Source organism: Tympanuchus pallidicinctus, unplaced genomic scaffold (assembly GCF_026119805.1).
Source record: "Tympanuchus pallidicinctus isolate F22 unplaced genomic scaffold, pur_lepc_1.0 scaffold4, whole genome shotgun sequence".
NCBI lineage: Eukaryota > Metazoa > Chordata > Aves > Galliformes > Phasianidae > Tympanuchus > Tympanuchus pallidicinctus.
The window spans coordinates 19,107,484-19,125,070 of NW_026294758.1; the positions used below are offsets into that span (position 1 = coordinate 19,107,484).

At 41.8% G+C, this 17,587-nt stretch overlaps 1 protein-coding gene across 9 annotated transcripts in view; it reads right to left on the reverse strand.

Annotated features, from left to right (window-relative positions):
• Positions 1-9,237: 9,237 nt before the first annotated feature.
• Positions 9,238-17,587, reverse strand: part of NRG1 (neuregulin 1) — a 285,737-nt gene continuing 277,387 nt past the window's right edge. For all 9 annotated transcript variants that reach the window (XM_052700384.1, XM_052700381.1, XM_052700380.1 and 6 more), the window contains 4 exons: positions 16,595-16,721; positions 15,388-15,518; positions 14,682-14,885; positions 9,238-10,353 (listed from right to left, as the gene is read on the reverse strand). In XM_052700384.1, the coding sequence (XP_052556344.1) occupies positions 9,702-10,353; positions 14,682-14,885; positions 15,388-15,518; positions 16,595-16,721 (1,114 nt within the window). In that variant the 3' untranslated portion in view covers positions 9,238-9,701. The remainder of the gene's footprint in view (positions 10,354-14,681; positions 14,886-15,387; positions 15,519-16,594; positions 16,722-17,587) is intronic.

Consider the following 17,587-nt stretch of genomic DNA (forward strand, 5'->3'; position numbering starts at 1 on the left):
ACTTGCCATTTCTGGAGTTTTATTACTCTGAGCTTTATTTCACAATCCATTAGCCTTCAGAGAAATGTCTCATGTTTTCATTTCTTGTGGTGAAATGGAGTTTGTAAATGCTAGTATACAAGATTTTTAATGGTTAGAATGCTTTGTGTAACACCAAGGTGGCATTCTTTTGCTCCCTAGAGCTTTTCCTAGGCAGTGTTTTTAAAACTGGATGCTGAATTGTGAGCTCCAGAACTTTTATAGCGACATTCATGGAAATGGCCTTTATTTATTATAGTTTTGAGTTACTGGTTTCACATCATTAGAAGTTCCTTCCGCTCTTTCCAGGAATGAGTCTGTAAGCACAAATATCTTACTCTGCTCATACACATTTTGCAGCTTATTTTCTGTTTCTGTGGAGGGTTTGAGTCGTCTTAACCTTAGCTCTGGGGATGTTAGTGTATAATGTGGACCTCAATACTGGGACACCCTGAAAGCCACAACTCAAGTGAGAATTGTCCTTCTGAGATTTTCTCTCTTTGCTGCTTATAGAGAAGTCCATGACCCCATTACTTGGGTGTCTTCAGTAATTCTGTTCTGGATTAATTCTTTTTACTTTGAGTTATTTTAATAAAATGAGAGACTTTCTGCCACCCTTGGCATTAAGCTGAGTCCCTTCACTTCTTCACCACACCACTGCCATCTCAGTTCTGGTCCCATTGAGAGCTTCTCTGCAGAATATGATCTAGTTTACCCAATGAGGGAAGAAGCAGGCATTCCCTTTCAATCCCTTCACAGCTGCACAGGTCAACTACCACCCTCATATTTTTTTCTCCTCTGCAGTGCCAAAGGTGTTTCCTCCTGGTTGCAGAGAGTTTTGCAGCTGTTCATTGGCCTTGTTGAAGCATTTTTCCTTTTCTGTCACTGAGCATGCACCAAACATCAGGAAATCATTACAGTAAATTGGGAGACTGTATATGTGTTTGTACACTCAGAGAACACATCACCCAATGGTCTACAGCAATGTGCAGGGTAACTTAAAATGCCTCCCCCACCACATTTGGTTTCTGAAGATTGGTTTCAAATTGGCCATTAGCAGAGTAATGATTTAATCAGTTGTTAACAATCACTGTACTCCCTTCCAGCTGAAGAACATGTAACACTGCAATGACCTCTGCTGTTGCTGTGATCAGAAGAGCTGGCTTACTTTGAGTGATTTTTATGTATTACTGCCAGGGTTCATCTCTCCTGAGTTGCCAGGGCATCACATCCAATACAGGGAAATCTCTTGCTATCCCCAAGGGGAAGAAATAAAATGGAAACTTCAGCAGTAGCTGCCGTTAAAAGTCCAGCTTCCAATAGAAGTTGGTGCTGTGTTACCTCTTGGAACTAAGGGCTTAAAGAGTGAGGTTTAGCTTGGAAGGGGAATTCTGTTCATATTGACATCTTTGTCTTGGGCTCAGTCAGTCCCTGCAATGCAGAACTCTAGATACCCCATGGTGGAGAGAGATCTATTCTGCTGTATGTCACTGACATCACAGCAATCCTACTTGTGCTTAGGCCTGACAACATTGTTGCTGGGAGGTGTGAAACTTGCCTTTAACTCCATCAGTGATTCATAGCATTTGCTCTGTCAGACTTAGTCTGGAGACATTAGGAATAATTTTGCAATCAGTAGACCCTTTCTCATAAGGGCTAATCTGTAGTGATGCTATCACAGCATGACAACATCATGCAAAAGAAACACTCTGGAATAGAAATTCCAAAAACTCTGTCTTGTTTCAGAATTGTAAAATGATCTGTGAAGTGTTCCAGGGAGGCATTATTAGGTCTATCATCACTAAAGAATAGTTTTCCTACTTGTAACCTGAAAACAGCCTGTATTATCTTGCTTAGGCTACACACTGGCTACAGATTGACTAGCAACAACAAATGTCTCTAGGCATTCAGAATAGTTTTATTCCTGCCATCTGTAGATGAGACAGACAGAACTAGCTTGGGAAATGTGTTGTCCAAATCGCTCGTTCATCATATATAGAATTTGCACACCAGCAGCATACCCTGCTTTAGGCTGCAGTAATGAGAAGAGGGTATTTCTTGCTCTATTGTTCTGAGATCATCTGCATTCAGAACTTGTGGAGAAGTTCAGAGACAGGAGCTGACAGAGAGAGATGATAGGTTAAAGACAGCATGGAGTGAAGAACAACATTTTTGCAAGAACATTCATTTGGGACACAAAAGAGTGGGTTTCCTAAAGCATTCTAACTATGGTCTGTATCGAACATGATATAAAGTCCTTAGTTCCTTTGACTCTGAGTGGTTCCCATGTTAAACTTAAGTTCTTAAGTTCATCCTCTCACTTCCTCTTCTACTCAAGTAAGGCCTGCAAGAGTCCGTGGGGAGGTTACTGGCTTCTCAGAGCAACTCATTCCCACTTCAGCAGCCTGCAATGGAAGATAAGAGGAGCACTTTCTTCTCCTTAGTACTACTAGTGTGTAATGGGACACTGTCCTGGGCTTGCTTTGAAGTGACAAAGCCAACTAAAATGTTCAGGTGATACAAATAGCTTAAGCACCCAGACTCCCAGCTACTGGATGCCTCTACAGTCACTGGCAAGACTGAGAGGTTATCAGAAGGAAAATTAATCTTAGACTTGTTCTTGACTCACTGTGTTGAAAGCAGGGAAGGCAGTGAAAGGTAATACCCTTTCCTCCCTCTGCTGTTTAGCATTTCATTCAGTGCCAATGGATTTGTGGAAGGAGTTTGACTTACGCATTTCTATTAGACGTGGGAACAGGTGGATACGAAACACATGTATGACAACTTCGTGTTTTCCTGTCTCTTTTGTCCACTCTTACCTTTCCTTTTAGTTAACCCTTGTCAGTAGTAAATAATTTTATTATACTAGTATCACACAAGGACAACCTTTTCAGCTGTCTGGCCTGTTCACTTTCCAAGGGTGGCAGATAGATGCAGAAAGTTAAGTGCAGGGGAAGTACTTCTACCTCACAATCTCACCTCTGTGTGTGGCGAGATCATGGAGCAGATCTGCCTGAAGGCCCTATTAAGGCACATGGAAAAGAAAGATGAGGTGACTGATGGTAACCAACATGGCTTCACCAAGGGAAAATTGTGCCCGACAAAGTTGGTGGCCTTTTATTATGAAGTTACAGTGTCAGTGGATAAAGTAAGAACAACCTATTATAATCTGCCTGGCGTATCTGATGGTGTCCTGCATGACATCCTGGTCACCAAACTGGAGAAAAATGGATTTGATGGATGGATCACTTGGTGGATTAGCTGGGTGGTTGCACTCATAGAGTTGCAGTCAATGGCTCAGTGTCCAACTGGAGACTGGTGATGTTGTGAGTGACATTCCTCAGGGATCAGTGCTGGGACTGAATGTCTTTGTAGGCTACATGGATACGGACAGTGGGATCGAATGCTTCTTCAGCAAGTTTGCAGATGATATCACACTGAGTAGTGCAGTTAAACCTCAGAAGGAAGGGATGCTATCCAGAGGGACCTGGACAGACTTGAGAGGTGGGCCCATGCCAACCTCATGAAGTTGAACAAGGCCAAGTGCAAGGTCCTGCATCTGGGTTGGGGCAATCGCAAGCAGAGATACAGGTTGGGCAGAGAATGACTTGAGAGCAGCCCTGAGAAGGATTTGGGAATGCCGGTTGATGAAAGATTCAACATGAGACGGCAGTGTACACTTGTAGCCCAGAAGGCCAACTGTATATGGGCTACATCAAGAGAAGCATGACCAGCATGTCAAGGGAGGTGATTCTGTCCCTCCACTCTGCACTCATGAGACCCAACCTAGAGTAGTGCATCCAGCTCTGAGGCCCCCAACACAAGAGAGACACAGAGATGTTGAAGTGAGTTGAGAGGAGAGCCACAAAAATTATCGGAGCATCTCCCTCACAAGGACAGGCTGATATAGCTGGAGTTCATCAGCCTAAAGGAGAGAAGGCTCTGGGGGGCCCTTCCAGAGGGATCTTCCAGTACCTGAAGGGAGCCTACAGAAAAGCTGGGAAGGGACCTTTTATAAGGGCAATTAGCAACAGGACAATTCCAGGGGAATCGGTTTTAAACTGGAGGAGGGTAGATTTAAACTAGATATTAGGAACAAATTCTTTACTCTGAGGGTGGTGACACACTGGAACGGGTTGTCCAGAGAGTTTGTGAATGTCCCATTCCCTGGAGGCATTCAAGGCCAGGCTGGATGGGACTTTGAGCAACCAGGTCTAGAGGGACGTGTCCCTGCTTATAGCAGGGGGGTTGGAACTAGATGACTTTAGAAGTTCAAACCATTCTATGATTCTGTTTTTCATAATGTCCGCTTATTTTCAGTGTAGATATTTCCCAAATCTTATGAGCTTTCTGTGGGTTTAGTAATCTTCACTGGATTACTGTCTGAGATCTGGGCCCCTCTTATGACCATGGAGACATTATAAATCCACTACCTCTTGCAGCAAGGAGTTCTCTAAGTTAGCATTCCTCATGTGAAAAACTGTTTTTGAATATGGTACCCAGGTTTTGTTTGATACCTCAGATACCTCTGTTGTATTAGAAAAGATACTGAACAACCAGTCCTTTCCTATTCTCCACAAGATAAATATTTTCTTATAGATTTTTGTAATACCACTTCTCTAACTGTCCTTTCTTCCAGCCTAATGAGTCCAAGTTTACTCAACGCCCTATGAATCATGCTGTCTCCAGGTATTTGTCCACTCTTCTTGCCCTCCAAACCATTCCCAGTCATACTCTTTTTATTCTGAGACAAGAAGACCAGAACCACTGATTACATTTAAACATGAATTTATACTGTGTAATGGTGATGCTCTGTGATAATTCCTAGCATTTGTTTATTTTGACTGTTGCTGAGCATTGAGGTGACATTCACAGAGCAGCCCCCACTCTCCCACCTCCCCTGCCACCCCACCTTGGTGACAATGGTCATGGCAAATCTAAACACTCTAATTTAAGAAACTAAGATTGTTTTACCTAGGAACTGAAATGTCTGCCAGAGACTTCCACAGGAAAAACTAGAAAACAGAGGGAACGGTGGCCCACAATGCATAAAGCCTCCAGAGCAGACACGGAACCAGGCAAAACAAGATCTTTACATTTGAATCCAGAAAGATGGTGGCTAGTGACCTGACACAGTCTGCTGAGCAGCTGTGCCAGTACAACACATGAGCAATTTAATCCAGCACCTCTTTTACTTAAAATGAAAAACAAAACCTTAATAAATCAACAATTACTTATTGCTGTATTTGGGATAATAAATTCTTTAGTTTATCAGTAGCTTGTGGCTTCCATAGCATGTTCTTTGAACAGTTTGCCTTTCAGTTACATCCCCTTTCTCTCCTGAACAATAAATTATCATTCTTTTTTCTTTTAAAGGAAAAGAGGGGAAAAAGAGGATATATTACAATTTTTTTTCAAAGCAAAAAGAAAAATGCAACATATTTTTGACATATATCTTAAAATAATATGAGGATAACTTTCTCCGCGTGTTAGATGACTATGCATAAATAATAAAGGACGTTATGTTATTTACAGTGTTACACAATAAACTAAGAGAGTCTTATTTAACACATAATCCATAAAGACAGTAAATGATGAAAACATCCAAATATGTACAAGATGTATTTACAATCGAATAGAGAATTACAAATGATGATAATTGGCCATGTTCTTTGTCTGCCCTTCTCTGCAGCATTTCATAGGTGCTTTTTTTTTTGTTTCTTACTAGAAGTAAGTCCCAGCTGATGGTATGTAGCCACACTGCAGAGCCAGGAAGTGTCCAACAGGTTGAGATGTGTTCTTGGAAGGAACACAAGTTTGCTATCCTGGATGTTCAGGTAACTGCTTGTGGTGTGTGTGAAAGAAGTAGGGAGATACAGTATTTTTTTGGAGGACTGAGCTTCCCTGGTTCCTGATAAAGGCAGTGATTGATCTCTCAAATCTAGGGGTGCTGGGGTGGCTCAAGTGAGGAAGGGAATACATGGACCAAGAGAAGGGAGTAGGTTTTTCTCTTTTACAATAACACATTGTGGTGGAGCCACAATGTTCTTTACCAGCTGAACAGGCAGGCTGCACCAGGTTGTGAACATCTTTCAGATCTATACCCTTAAAGGAGACCTTTTATCCTGGAGAACTTCTGCATATAAATAAACACACAGGAAAGCTCACAGCTCAAATTAAATGACATGGAAATAAACGAGGACAATCTGAACAACCTGGCACAAATATATTGAGACTGCCTAGCTCAGAGGTCCAGGTAATGAAGTGAACATCCTCCAGGGGAGCTGGCCATCCCCATAGGCACTTACTGGCTCTGCTCTGCATTACTGCAGTCCACAGCACCTAGGCCAGCTGGAGATGGCTGCAGCCCGCCAGCAGAACCTGTGGCCATGCAGACTTGCTAACTTTGGGGTACAGACTTGCCTGATGTGGACAATGCCTACCTTCCTCACAGTATGCTAAAAACAAGTCCAGAGGGGAGAGGCTGTGTCCTGGTCCCACTTCTGTGAGTGCCAAGCTAGGGCAACTCCCATAACTCACTGTTGCATGAGTTGTGCTGTAAGGCTGGGTTCTCCCCAAAGACCTAAGGGCTTAGGCAGCCATATCCCCAATTGTATTTTCTTGTTCCTAGGTCCATGTGAAGTCCCCAGCCCAGTTTCATTGAGGCACTGCAACAGAAGAGATTTGACATTTCCCTCTAGATCCACACTGAATAAATCATGCTTATCCAACTCCCAGGCACATGATTGCTGCTTCCTTTTGTACTGACCTTATTTGGTAGTCAAATAATTTACTTCACTTCAAAGCAAGCTACCTTTCCTTCCTGATTAATCTATCTGGGGTATCACAGACCCTTGTATGTGAGCTGGCCTTGTAGGCAATTTATACTGGAGCAGATCACGGAAGCCCTGCATGATAATCTCTATTCTGCCACTAAAATGGGTGATTTGGGGACAAATCTATTGTTCCTCTGCTTTCTTTTTTCTGCCTTGTCTGTCTTGCAGGATTGTTGCTGTATCAGAAGCCTTACTGAAAGAACGGGTTTTCAAGTGCCTCTGGAAACTCAAGAGCACAAATGCTTAGAAAACTGGTGGTCTGCATAAAGTTCACCTGGCTCACCATGCTACTGAGCTGCAGTTACTGGGGAAATGGAGTGACTGCTGCATGGGATTGCAGATAAATAGGCATGACTGAGGGGATGGAAGTAAGTGTATGGTATATAAAATTTGTACAGAGCTTTTGTTCTGGTCTGCAAAGGCAAAGTGTGTTCAAGTACATGCCAGCTAGGGAAAAAATGGCAAAGGGACTTGAGTCCAGATAGTCTGTAGTTGCCAAGCTCTGCTGTATGCCACAGAATTTTCAAATATGCAGTGCTATTTCAGCCACTATGTAGCCCAAAGCTGTACTAGCTTTCTGATCTTTTGCACCAACTAGGATGTTGCACCAACATCCTAGCACCCAACTTTCTCATAATTTTCTTCCTTTTCTAAGTTTATTGTTCTTCTTATGTTGAAAGTGGTTGTATGGGTTCCTCCACATTCTTAATAGTGTGATGCACTTCATCTCTACCATAAGAAACTAGCTAATTTTCATCCTCCTATTAAAGAGCTTCATTTCCTAGACTTTGCTTTCAGGTCTCAAACCAATAGGACACTGTCTTCAGCAAAACTCTCAGGCACATGCTCAACTTTATGCATACGCCGGATGCATCAATGGGAGTCTAGCACATGCTGAAGATAACTTCTGCTGGAATTAGCATAAGCATATGCTTGAGCAATTTACTGAGTCAGGACTTTAGTTCCTTGGGTTTACATATCACAAAATTTCTTTGACTCATTTCTCTTCATTTAACTGGGACCAGGACGTGGCCCAAAGGATGAGTGTAGTTTGGCTGAAATTCTTTTTCTCTTGACGTGGCTCCTATTTAGAGTCCTATTTAGAATACCTGTAGAACACATGTTCTCATTTTCAGAATCCCCGGAGTCTAGGAAAAACATTTGTTTTCCACATCAATCCTGAGTCTGTGCTGTGCCAACTGAACACAACAAAAATCAAAAGAAGAGAAGAGGCAGAGTGACCCTGACTAAACTGATAGGAATTCAGTGCAAAAGAGGCCATTTGCTTTTGTCTGAACGGGTGCAACAGCTCCAGCACTGACAGCACTCTTGTTCATTACTAGTCAAAGACTTCAAGGCCATGACTGTCTATATAGACATTCATATCTAATAGCCACATGTAGTACGGCTGTAACCCAAATGATGTGCTTGACTTCATAATGGACTTTGCATCAGCCTTGTTTCCTCCACCCTGAACAATGGAGTCAATAAAAGCAACTAGAAATGAACTCCATGCTTTTGCTATGTCCTTCCTACTTCCCACTACTTTAAACCATCCAGCAGATAAATTCTTCCCTGAAAGTAATTTCTGTGTCCAAGAACAACCCTTACTCTAAAAGCAATGCTAACAAGGTATTGCTAGAAGCTTATCAGGGTTCTTTTTGAGGAGGAGAAGAAAAGGGAGAAAATTGAGGGGAAAAAAAGGAATAAATAATCTTTTAAAAATCAACATTAAAAAATAGAGGTGAAAACTGATTGCACTTTTATTAGTGGCATTTGTTTTCCAGCTAGATCTCTTCCTTGCTTCGTTACAGATATCTGCTATAATATTTCCCCATTAACTTAAACTAATATAAATCTTTTTTTTTTCTTTTTTTTTTTTAATTTTTTTTTTAATTTTTTTTTTTTTTTTTTAGATTTTAAATAGAGTATTGGGTTCGAAGCCTCAGCTAACCTATACCCATTTTCTAAGGGATAACTAGAACAATTAATATCTGGAAAATAATGAAATGGCAGCTCTTAGTGATTACAAGCTGACCTTTGATTAATAATATATTTGGTTTAAAATCACAGTATTTCTTTCTTTCTATAAGTAACATTACTTAATGCAGGTTTTTTTTTTGTTTGTTTGTTTTGTTTTGTTTTGTTTGTTATCCTGCTGTAATTAATAGTAGCATGCTGTTGGATCTACTATTACCCCAGTGCTCAACGAAGCAAACCTTTTGGCTGGCAGAGAGCAGACAAAACTCTTTTCATATAAGGAAAGCAAATAAAATGTCTTATAGAAGAAAACAGGCTTTTTTTCATCATTTTTTCAGTTTTTTTCTTTTTTTTTTTCTTTTTAACTTTTTTTTTTTCTTTTTTTCTTTTTTTTTTTTTTCTTTTTTTTTCCTGGTGAAGTGGATAGGGTGGGAGTGCCATAACAGGGCTTTTTGACCTGGGGATTCCACAACAAGCAAATGGGGACTTCTGCAATTCTTGTAAATCATACATCCAGTTATTATAATGCAGTGCACAAAAAAGCCAGAACAACTGAGGCCTAAAAGATTTTGCAAAATACTACGGGACAGCAATCATTGTAGCTGTACAAAACTTGCTCTCAACATAACATAACATAAAGGCACCATTGATATCTTTCCCCATTTTGGAAATACTGTAAAAAATTGCTACATATGGCACATAACACATTTTTACATACGTATACTTAATTTATAAAAGTTTCTTTTTCCTCTCTTGTTTTCTATCAGCGGAATTGCTAAAATAAAATAAATTGTTTAATTTAAAGGTGGAATACTTCATTATATAAAATAAAGTTTTACATGTGAATCTATGTGTTTTGTTTATGTCTTATACAGCAATAGGGTCTTGGTTAGCTATTACACTGGACAACCTTGCTTGCAACTCTTCTGGTGTGGAGAAGCGATTTGCTGGGTTAGTCCTGCTCTCAGCCAGCCGATATGCAGCGGCTGGCTCCAGACTAGTTGCCATGGGATTTTGTATGCTAAGAAATGGTGTATCCTCACCTATTCTTTCATCTTCTGTTTCGCTCTCAGAGCTAGTGCTCTGAGAGCTTGTGTCGGAGTCCACTTCTACCCTGCTGGAAATATGGCCATTGGGCTTTGTTCTTTTCACCCTCCGGCTGTTGGTGAGTTTCTTTGGAGGCTCCTGTGCTGGTTCGTACTCTTGTGTGGTCTCATACTCCTCATCCTCCACTATCCTCAGAGGACTGGGTGGCAGACTGTTGCTCTCATGGGTGGGATTGTTGTGGAAGGAGTTGAATTGCTGAAGGTGGTTGTCGTACTTCTCACGGAGCCGCGGTGGTGTCACCAACAGCAGAGGTCTCTCCTCATCCATGAAGGGACTCACCGCCACCGAAGGGATGGAGATGGTCAAGCTGGAAACTGGTGGTGACATTTCAGATGGAGGGGACTTGGGAGAAGTTGGAGTGTGGAAATCAACAGGTGACATGCGAGCTGGTGTGGTCATAGCTGAGACATACCTGACAAAAAGAGATGGGAGAAGGTTGCGGGCACGAGCGGGGACACATGAACATGGCTGCTCATATGGGCTGTGGAGAATAGCGCAGAGAACCACTGAGGGGCCGCACCATCCTCATGTGCATCCTTAGCGTTCACATATTCCGTTTGCTATCTTACATCATATGAGCCTATAAAACCTCTGATTTCTGGAACTATGGTGAAAAATGCTTCAAAGCAGTAGGAACAGAGCAAAGCCCCTAGAACTATTCACCTCCAAAGATCCGAGGAGATACTGTAAATTATTTGCCAGAATAATTTCCTGGAATGAACCCAGGAATGAGAATCAGAAATATGGTAATAGCCAGAAACAAAATGGATTTGCAAGTATTTTCTCTCTGCTGCACTCACTTCTGGTAGAATCTGGGGTACATACAAATGAATAACAGGAAAGAAGGGAAGGGATTTGAGGGACAATCCTCTTGCAGCTTCACCCTCTTCTGGCAACCAGACTGTCTCAGGCTAAGGAGGAAAGCAAATGCTGGACAAAATCAGGAGCCACATTCTAGTGAGAGCTCTGTGCTGCTCTGTGCAGCTAGCCTCCCTGCCAGGCTGGTCTATGTGCAAAGAAGTATGACTGGTCAGTGCCTGAGGCAAGCCCAGGAATCCAGCATGAGAACTAGGATGTTTAATTACAAAGGTGGACACTAGAGAGCACAGAGCCTCAAGCATTTCAAAAGCAAGTGGCTGTTCCTCATCCCAGCAAGCTGCAACAGGCACTGCATCCATCTGAGCACTTGTTAAATCACCTCCACATTGCAGCTGTCTTACAACACTGCCTCTATTTTTAAACAACATAGAATATCTAAATGCTTCTTTCTTTTTTTTCCTTTTTTTTTTTTTTTTTTGTTAAATGATTGTTTTTGACTTGGTGCAGTATAGTCCTTACAATTTTTACTTTGGGTTTTGCAGAATTAAAATTATCATTATGTTTCATACGAATGTCATTATTACATATTAGCTTTTTTTTTTCTTTCTTTCTTTTTCTCTTTTTGCCTATTTTGACTGTATCCAAGCTTCAGACAGGAGGCTCTTGTCATAGCTTCATAAGTCTAAATGTGATGCATTAGATGTCCTTGCCTGGGAACAAATGCTGGTAGAGAAGACAGTGTGGCTTACTGACAGTGGTTGCTCTGCAAAATTTGCACTTGTTCCTTCTTAAGTTTTTGTAGGATGGAGTGTAGTCAAAAGTGATTCAAATATAAGAAAGTGAATATATGAAAGTGAAGCTCTGGTGCTGCAACACTGCTTATCTCAAAGGAAGAGGACTTTGGGCTTATTTGGATCAATGGAGCTCTGTTAAATGCTATGAAGTCACACTGATTCATGACGATCAGCCTGAAACTTCCTGATTGATGGAGCAATGTCCAGCATGACATTTTGCATGCTTTGGATTTGCTTTTTGGTCTTATCTTGTGTTCATGTGCTTGAGTTTCCGCTCTGTCCAAACTTATCTCCTTCTTTTAGATAGGCCGACTGAGACAAGTTATATGGCTGCGATTGATGAAGTTTATTTGTGGTTTATTAATCTGAGTCCAAAAGTACCAAAATAAATCCGAATCAAACTTTCTTATCCAACTTATGACTCAGTTTAACATGTTCCTGTTGTTTAAAACAAAGAATTATTGGAAAAGAGAAACCAGTACAGACACTGAACAGAAGTGATGAAGTGGGGTAAATCTGTTTCAGTAGAAGTACATGATTTACATCAGCTGAGGGAAAAAAAAATAAATCTGGAATACATGGGAATTAATCAAGCTAGTTGCAAATGAGAGCAGATGGAAATTAATAGGTCTGTGCACTGAATGAATGAAATCGTTATTTATTTCTCCTTGCATTAGTGAGCTTTTTATCTCTTTCGCTTTTTAAAATAGGTGTTGTCTGAAAAACTGAAGCCTTTCTACCTTTCCAGCTGGTACAGCTTTGACACACTGGAGTTTAGCTGATCTGGTACTGTTAATGCATTTAGTTAAAAGTGTTCAGTGCAATGTATGTGCACACTTTCATCAGTGTAAATTACTCATGCTGGTGTGTTACGCATTCAGTGTTCCTGGCGCAGTTCCACACAATATAATTGTATAGCACTAAGAAGCTGTTGTCCTCAAGCTAAGGTGCAGGTGCTGAATATAGGCAGCTATAGCCCATCCTGAAAGGAAGGTTAAAAGGTGTTGGATTTATCCAGCTTTCTGGCCAACCATACTGGCTCAGTGAAAAGGGATTAGAGTGCATACACATTCAGCCAATTAACCAGTTAAGTGCTGGTAACTTCACCATATGGTCCAGCTTGTCATGCAGAGATGGCATTTTACAAGCCCTGTTCCTGTCAGATGGCTAAGGACTTTACAAAATACACATGCTTGAGGCCTCTGTTCATGGTCATGGCATGGTATACAACAGTAGAAAAGGGCCACACAAAAGAGACCCTCAAAAGTCTGCTTCATTTCATTTCAAGATTGTGAGGGAGCCGGGGGCCTGGAGGATGGATGCACACAGGCTTGATTTGCTAATTCAACATTTGATTGCTTCAGGAAGTCATTTGTCAGCTCATATGCTCCTTGATGTTTCAGAATAATTTTTAGTTGCAAGTAACTCTCATTTTCTCCCTTATATACACATGCATACAATCCATCTCTCAGAAATCATCTGCCACATATTTCCTGCTTGCTAGAAATAGAAGAGGCCTAATTGAAAGCCTGGGAACTATTTTTGCCATGCCAAATTCACAACCATTTCAGGTGCAGACTAAGCCACCAGTGCATGGTGAATTATCACAGAAATGTTGCTCGATTTCACCTGTAGTGTTATCTTGAAGAAACGCCATCACTGACAAAACACTTTATTCATTCTCTCTGAAAACACTTCCTTCTCCCCTACAGTCTATTCAATGTGTGTTAGGGTGTGACTTCACATGTCCAGGGCCATCAGCATGGGAATGCTGAATGACCTGTGCTTCTAAGCATGTATGTTCAAATACACAAAGCTGCATTACATGCCGCCGGTGGTCACGTGGCAGTGCACCCCGCTTGGTTCCTAGGTCGGGGACAGTGCAGTGTTTAATACCATAGGTCCTCATCCTGCAAAGAACACATCGAGCTTCACCCTGCATGAGTGATCCCACTAATTTCAATGGGGTTACTCACACAGTTAAATGCTAATCCCGAGTAAGCACTCAGGGACTGGGGCATGGCTGTTTATGTTGGGTGAGCCACCTATTCTGAAAACTGAACGGGATGGCAAATACCAGGTAAATTTTATATAAGAGAAACATTTTGTTGACCTTTGTGGCCTACAAATTATGCGCAGCCCTTGTCTTGTGGTCCACTGTCCTGCTGCTAAGCAATTGTTCTTGTGTAGCAGCAGTACCACTGAAATGGCTTTTGCTGTACGTGCACATTCATTTTTCTGGAAACCACAATAAGTCTCATACACAAGTTAGTCTCCTTGTGGATTGCCTGGCTGCATTTTTTACATGATGGACAACCCACGATATCAAAGCTCCATGTGATTTCACAGTGTTCAGAGCATTGGTCTAGTAACCATTTTTTTTTTTTTTCCTCTTCAGTCTTTGATTACTGGGAGAAAAGCCCTCTTCAAATGTCATGTTTTTCCTCAGTCCTCCTGCTTCTCAGCCTCAAATCCAGAAACGTTTTTCAGTAAAAGTTTTCTTACAATTAGTACACTTTAAAGCAGAACTTAGCTATTGACAAAATCAGTCTGCCAGAGAAAAAAATTACTTTTTTGTAAAAAACTTGGCCAGCTATGTCTCTGGCTACTCTTGATCTAATAATGACCTCAGTTCTTATGGTTTGCAGTTTGTGTTCTTTGCTTTTATTTAATAAAATGTCAAGAGGAATTTTCAAAAGGGATAATGGGTTTAAGATCTGGAATCCTCCAGAAAGTAGGTGGCAGGTGAATATCTGTACTCTTAGAAGACTTGTCACCGTCTTAAGGTTCAATACTTTCATTTCTCCCCATCTTTTGTGCCCAATAAAATTCCTCAGTAATCAAGAATCAGTCAGAAATCCATTTTTACCTCACATTGAAAATTTCTGAAAAATGACTTTGATGGTGCTTATTCAAATGTGTACTGCAACTATAAGGAACAGAGGTCGGAAGGGAAGAACTGCTTTTCCAAGACTTCAGACTACTGCCAAGGTTTCCATCTTCATGAAAGAGGGAAGGTATGCCCTGCATGAACATCACTGTTGGGTTTCCTCCTATGATCCCAAGCTAGGAAACCCTCAGGGAGACCCTGCCAGCTGGAAGCAGTGAGGTAGATGGTGAGTGGTACCTTTCACTGTGAGGAGAGTCTCGGTAGGAGTCAGGGGTCTCTCTTGCATGCCGGAGGAAGCTGTTGCCTTCCCGTGGCCCACCAATGCCATTGAGGCGGCCTCGTGGGCCTGTTGGGCTGGTGTGCCTGCTATTCTCTACTGAGGAGCTGACGAGCACGGAGTGGCTTTCGGAGAGAATGCTTTCAGTATGGCCATTACTCCAGCTGGAGGAAAGGATGAAAAGGGAGCAGTGTGAGATGAGGAGAAGTTTAATCAGTGGAAAGCAAGGATTCTGATGCAGCTCTGGATGTGCAGCACAGCCTTAGGACTGGTAATTTTTTTTTAATTATAGGAATCCATGTACACTGACATCATTTTTCATGTGTGGGTAAAGGAAAGAAGAAGGGCATTCCTGTCTCCAGTAGTGGAGACCGTTCTTTAAAACAAAAGAGCTGTCACTGACATCAGCATACACTGAAATTAACCCTAAAAATATTGGAATGGCATTCAGTTAACAAAACACTTTGCAAATTCCTGGGAAGACATTTATCTAGGTGACATGACATAGTCATAAAATGAAAACATTGTAAGTGGATCTTAGATTTTTTCCTTTTCTTTTTTTTTTTTCTTTTTCTTTCTTTTTCTTTTTTTTTTTAAACATCTTTTCTGTTTCGCTGCAACAACAGAATGATAGTACAGGTCCTGTTTCACTTTCCAATCTAGTACCTGTGGCTAGGGGTCTGGGTGACTGTCGTGGAATGATGTGTTGTTGAGGTGTAGTGGCTTGTGGAAAACGAGGTCTCTGTTTCTCGCTCAATGACACGTTCACTGGAGATTATGTTTTTTGAAACGTATTGCTGTAAGAAAACAACATACAAATGTCAAGTTTAGAAAATGGAATTTACAGCACATCTTCAGACATAGTTACGTACACAAGAGCACAAACTTCCTCACCCAAATACAGGCAGAAAGTGCACTAACACACTCAAGCAATTTCATGTACACATATCACATCTAAAATCAAAATAGAAGAAATAAGAAAATTAGAAAAAGGCTACATCATAATCAGGCCATAAGCAACATACATATGCAGGAAAGAAATGAGAAATCCTCAAGGACAGAGACCTAGAAAGGTAATCCACACCTGGTACCAGATGTCCGATTGACAAGACAGCAGTAGTTAATTAACAGCGGCAATTGTTCATTGAACTATAGATGTCTGGGCAAGAAATAGCTATTTTCAGAGCCAATGGTTGCAGCACAAGGAATGACTGACAGAACGACCCAAAGGCTTGTGAGATGGAGCTGGAGGCTCAGTCTCCTGAAATAAATGCCTAGAGCCCTACTGATCTCACCAGAGAGGCTGTTACTGTAGGAATCTCCATTTTCCTCAAAGTAAAATCCTTGTTTCCTCTCTCTTAAAAATCTGAGCATGGATTTAGTTTTTTTGAGGGGAAGTATTACAAGCTGTGCTCTTCTGAAAATGTGTTTTGGCCCCAGCCAAGGCTAGCAGCCTTAACAGAACCAGGAGCTTGGATAAAGGTTTAGATGCTGACTGGCTCACTCCACATTGTGCTCTGACAAAAGGCAAGGGGATATTCGTGGATTACTGACCCAAGCCACATATCCCCAGCCAGTGTATTGTCCAGATGAGAATCTCACTCAGACTGTTACACAAGAGGCTGCTTTTTTTCCTAACTCATCACCAATTTTTCCTCTTAAGCTGCTGCAGAAGTTGCCAAACTCTTTCCACTCTGTGTAAAATGCCTTTCATTGCTGTTACACTGGAGTGGAGAACTGGAGTGGGCATCACAAGTAGCACTGCTCCTTGAAAACGCACAGTGTTGAGGAGCCTGAAGTGTGAATTCACATTGTAGATGGCAGTTGCTATGGCACTGGCAAACAAGGCTGAAATGTGGGCAGTAAAACTTACATTCACCAGCTGGACATTGTCTGGTGGTGGGTTGGGGTGGTGAGGCCCATTTGCCATGTTCATCACATTGTTCCTCTCTGAGCGAAGGCTCTGCCGAAGGCGGTCATGCAACTTCTTCCTCTGCTTCCTGTACACAAAACATGGAAATGGTTTTAATACACAAAAGCAAAGCAGCTGCATCTTTCAGCACGACGACGATGATGATAACAGTAATATAAATACTCTTTCTTGCCAGAATTCTCCCCACTGCTGCAAGATTTCAGAGTCACTTCTAAGATCACAGCACTAACTGCACCTGGAGCTGTGGGGACCTGCAGCAGGGAGAGATGTGTGGGCACCTGTCCAGCAGTCAGCAGGCCACAGGGGGACAGGAAAATGTGTAAGGGAGAAAAAGGCCATTTCCGAGCCATGCCCTGTCTCAGAAGAAGCTCTTTGCTGCACTCCAAAGAGAAGGAGGAAGGATTTTAACCACATCACCTTGCCACTTGCCACGATCAGGCTTCTGACTGGTCCCTGCTACACAGGGAGCTGCCACCCTGCACAGGATAGCCTCCACATTAGGGGCCTGCCTGTGGCTGTCAGCAGTAGTGGCAAGGCGTACCAGCAGCCTGCTTTCTGCTTTCTCTTTGGCTTTGCCTTTGTTTCACAGGCAGGCTGACATGTCTAACAGTGGCAAAGTTTAAAAGCACTGCTAAGATAGGGGCTAATTTGTAATACTGCAGCTACATATTTTTTTGTGGGATTCATATCCCTACCCCAGACTTACCCCTTGCATACAGACATGTTAAAGAAGTCAAGAGTGCAGAGAAAGCCTCAGAAATAGTACCAAGTGAGTAGGTGTATGAGGTACACTTGAAACTGCAGCCATCCTGGCAGCTTCTGGAAAGTTTCATTGCAGCAACATCAGATTAACTGTAGAACTTAGTGATTACCAGGCAGATGTGAGGGTTGTTAATTCATTCAAGAGAACCATCAGTATTTTCTGCTTAGATC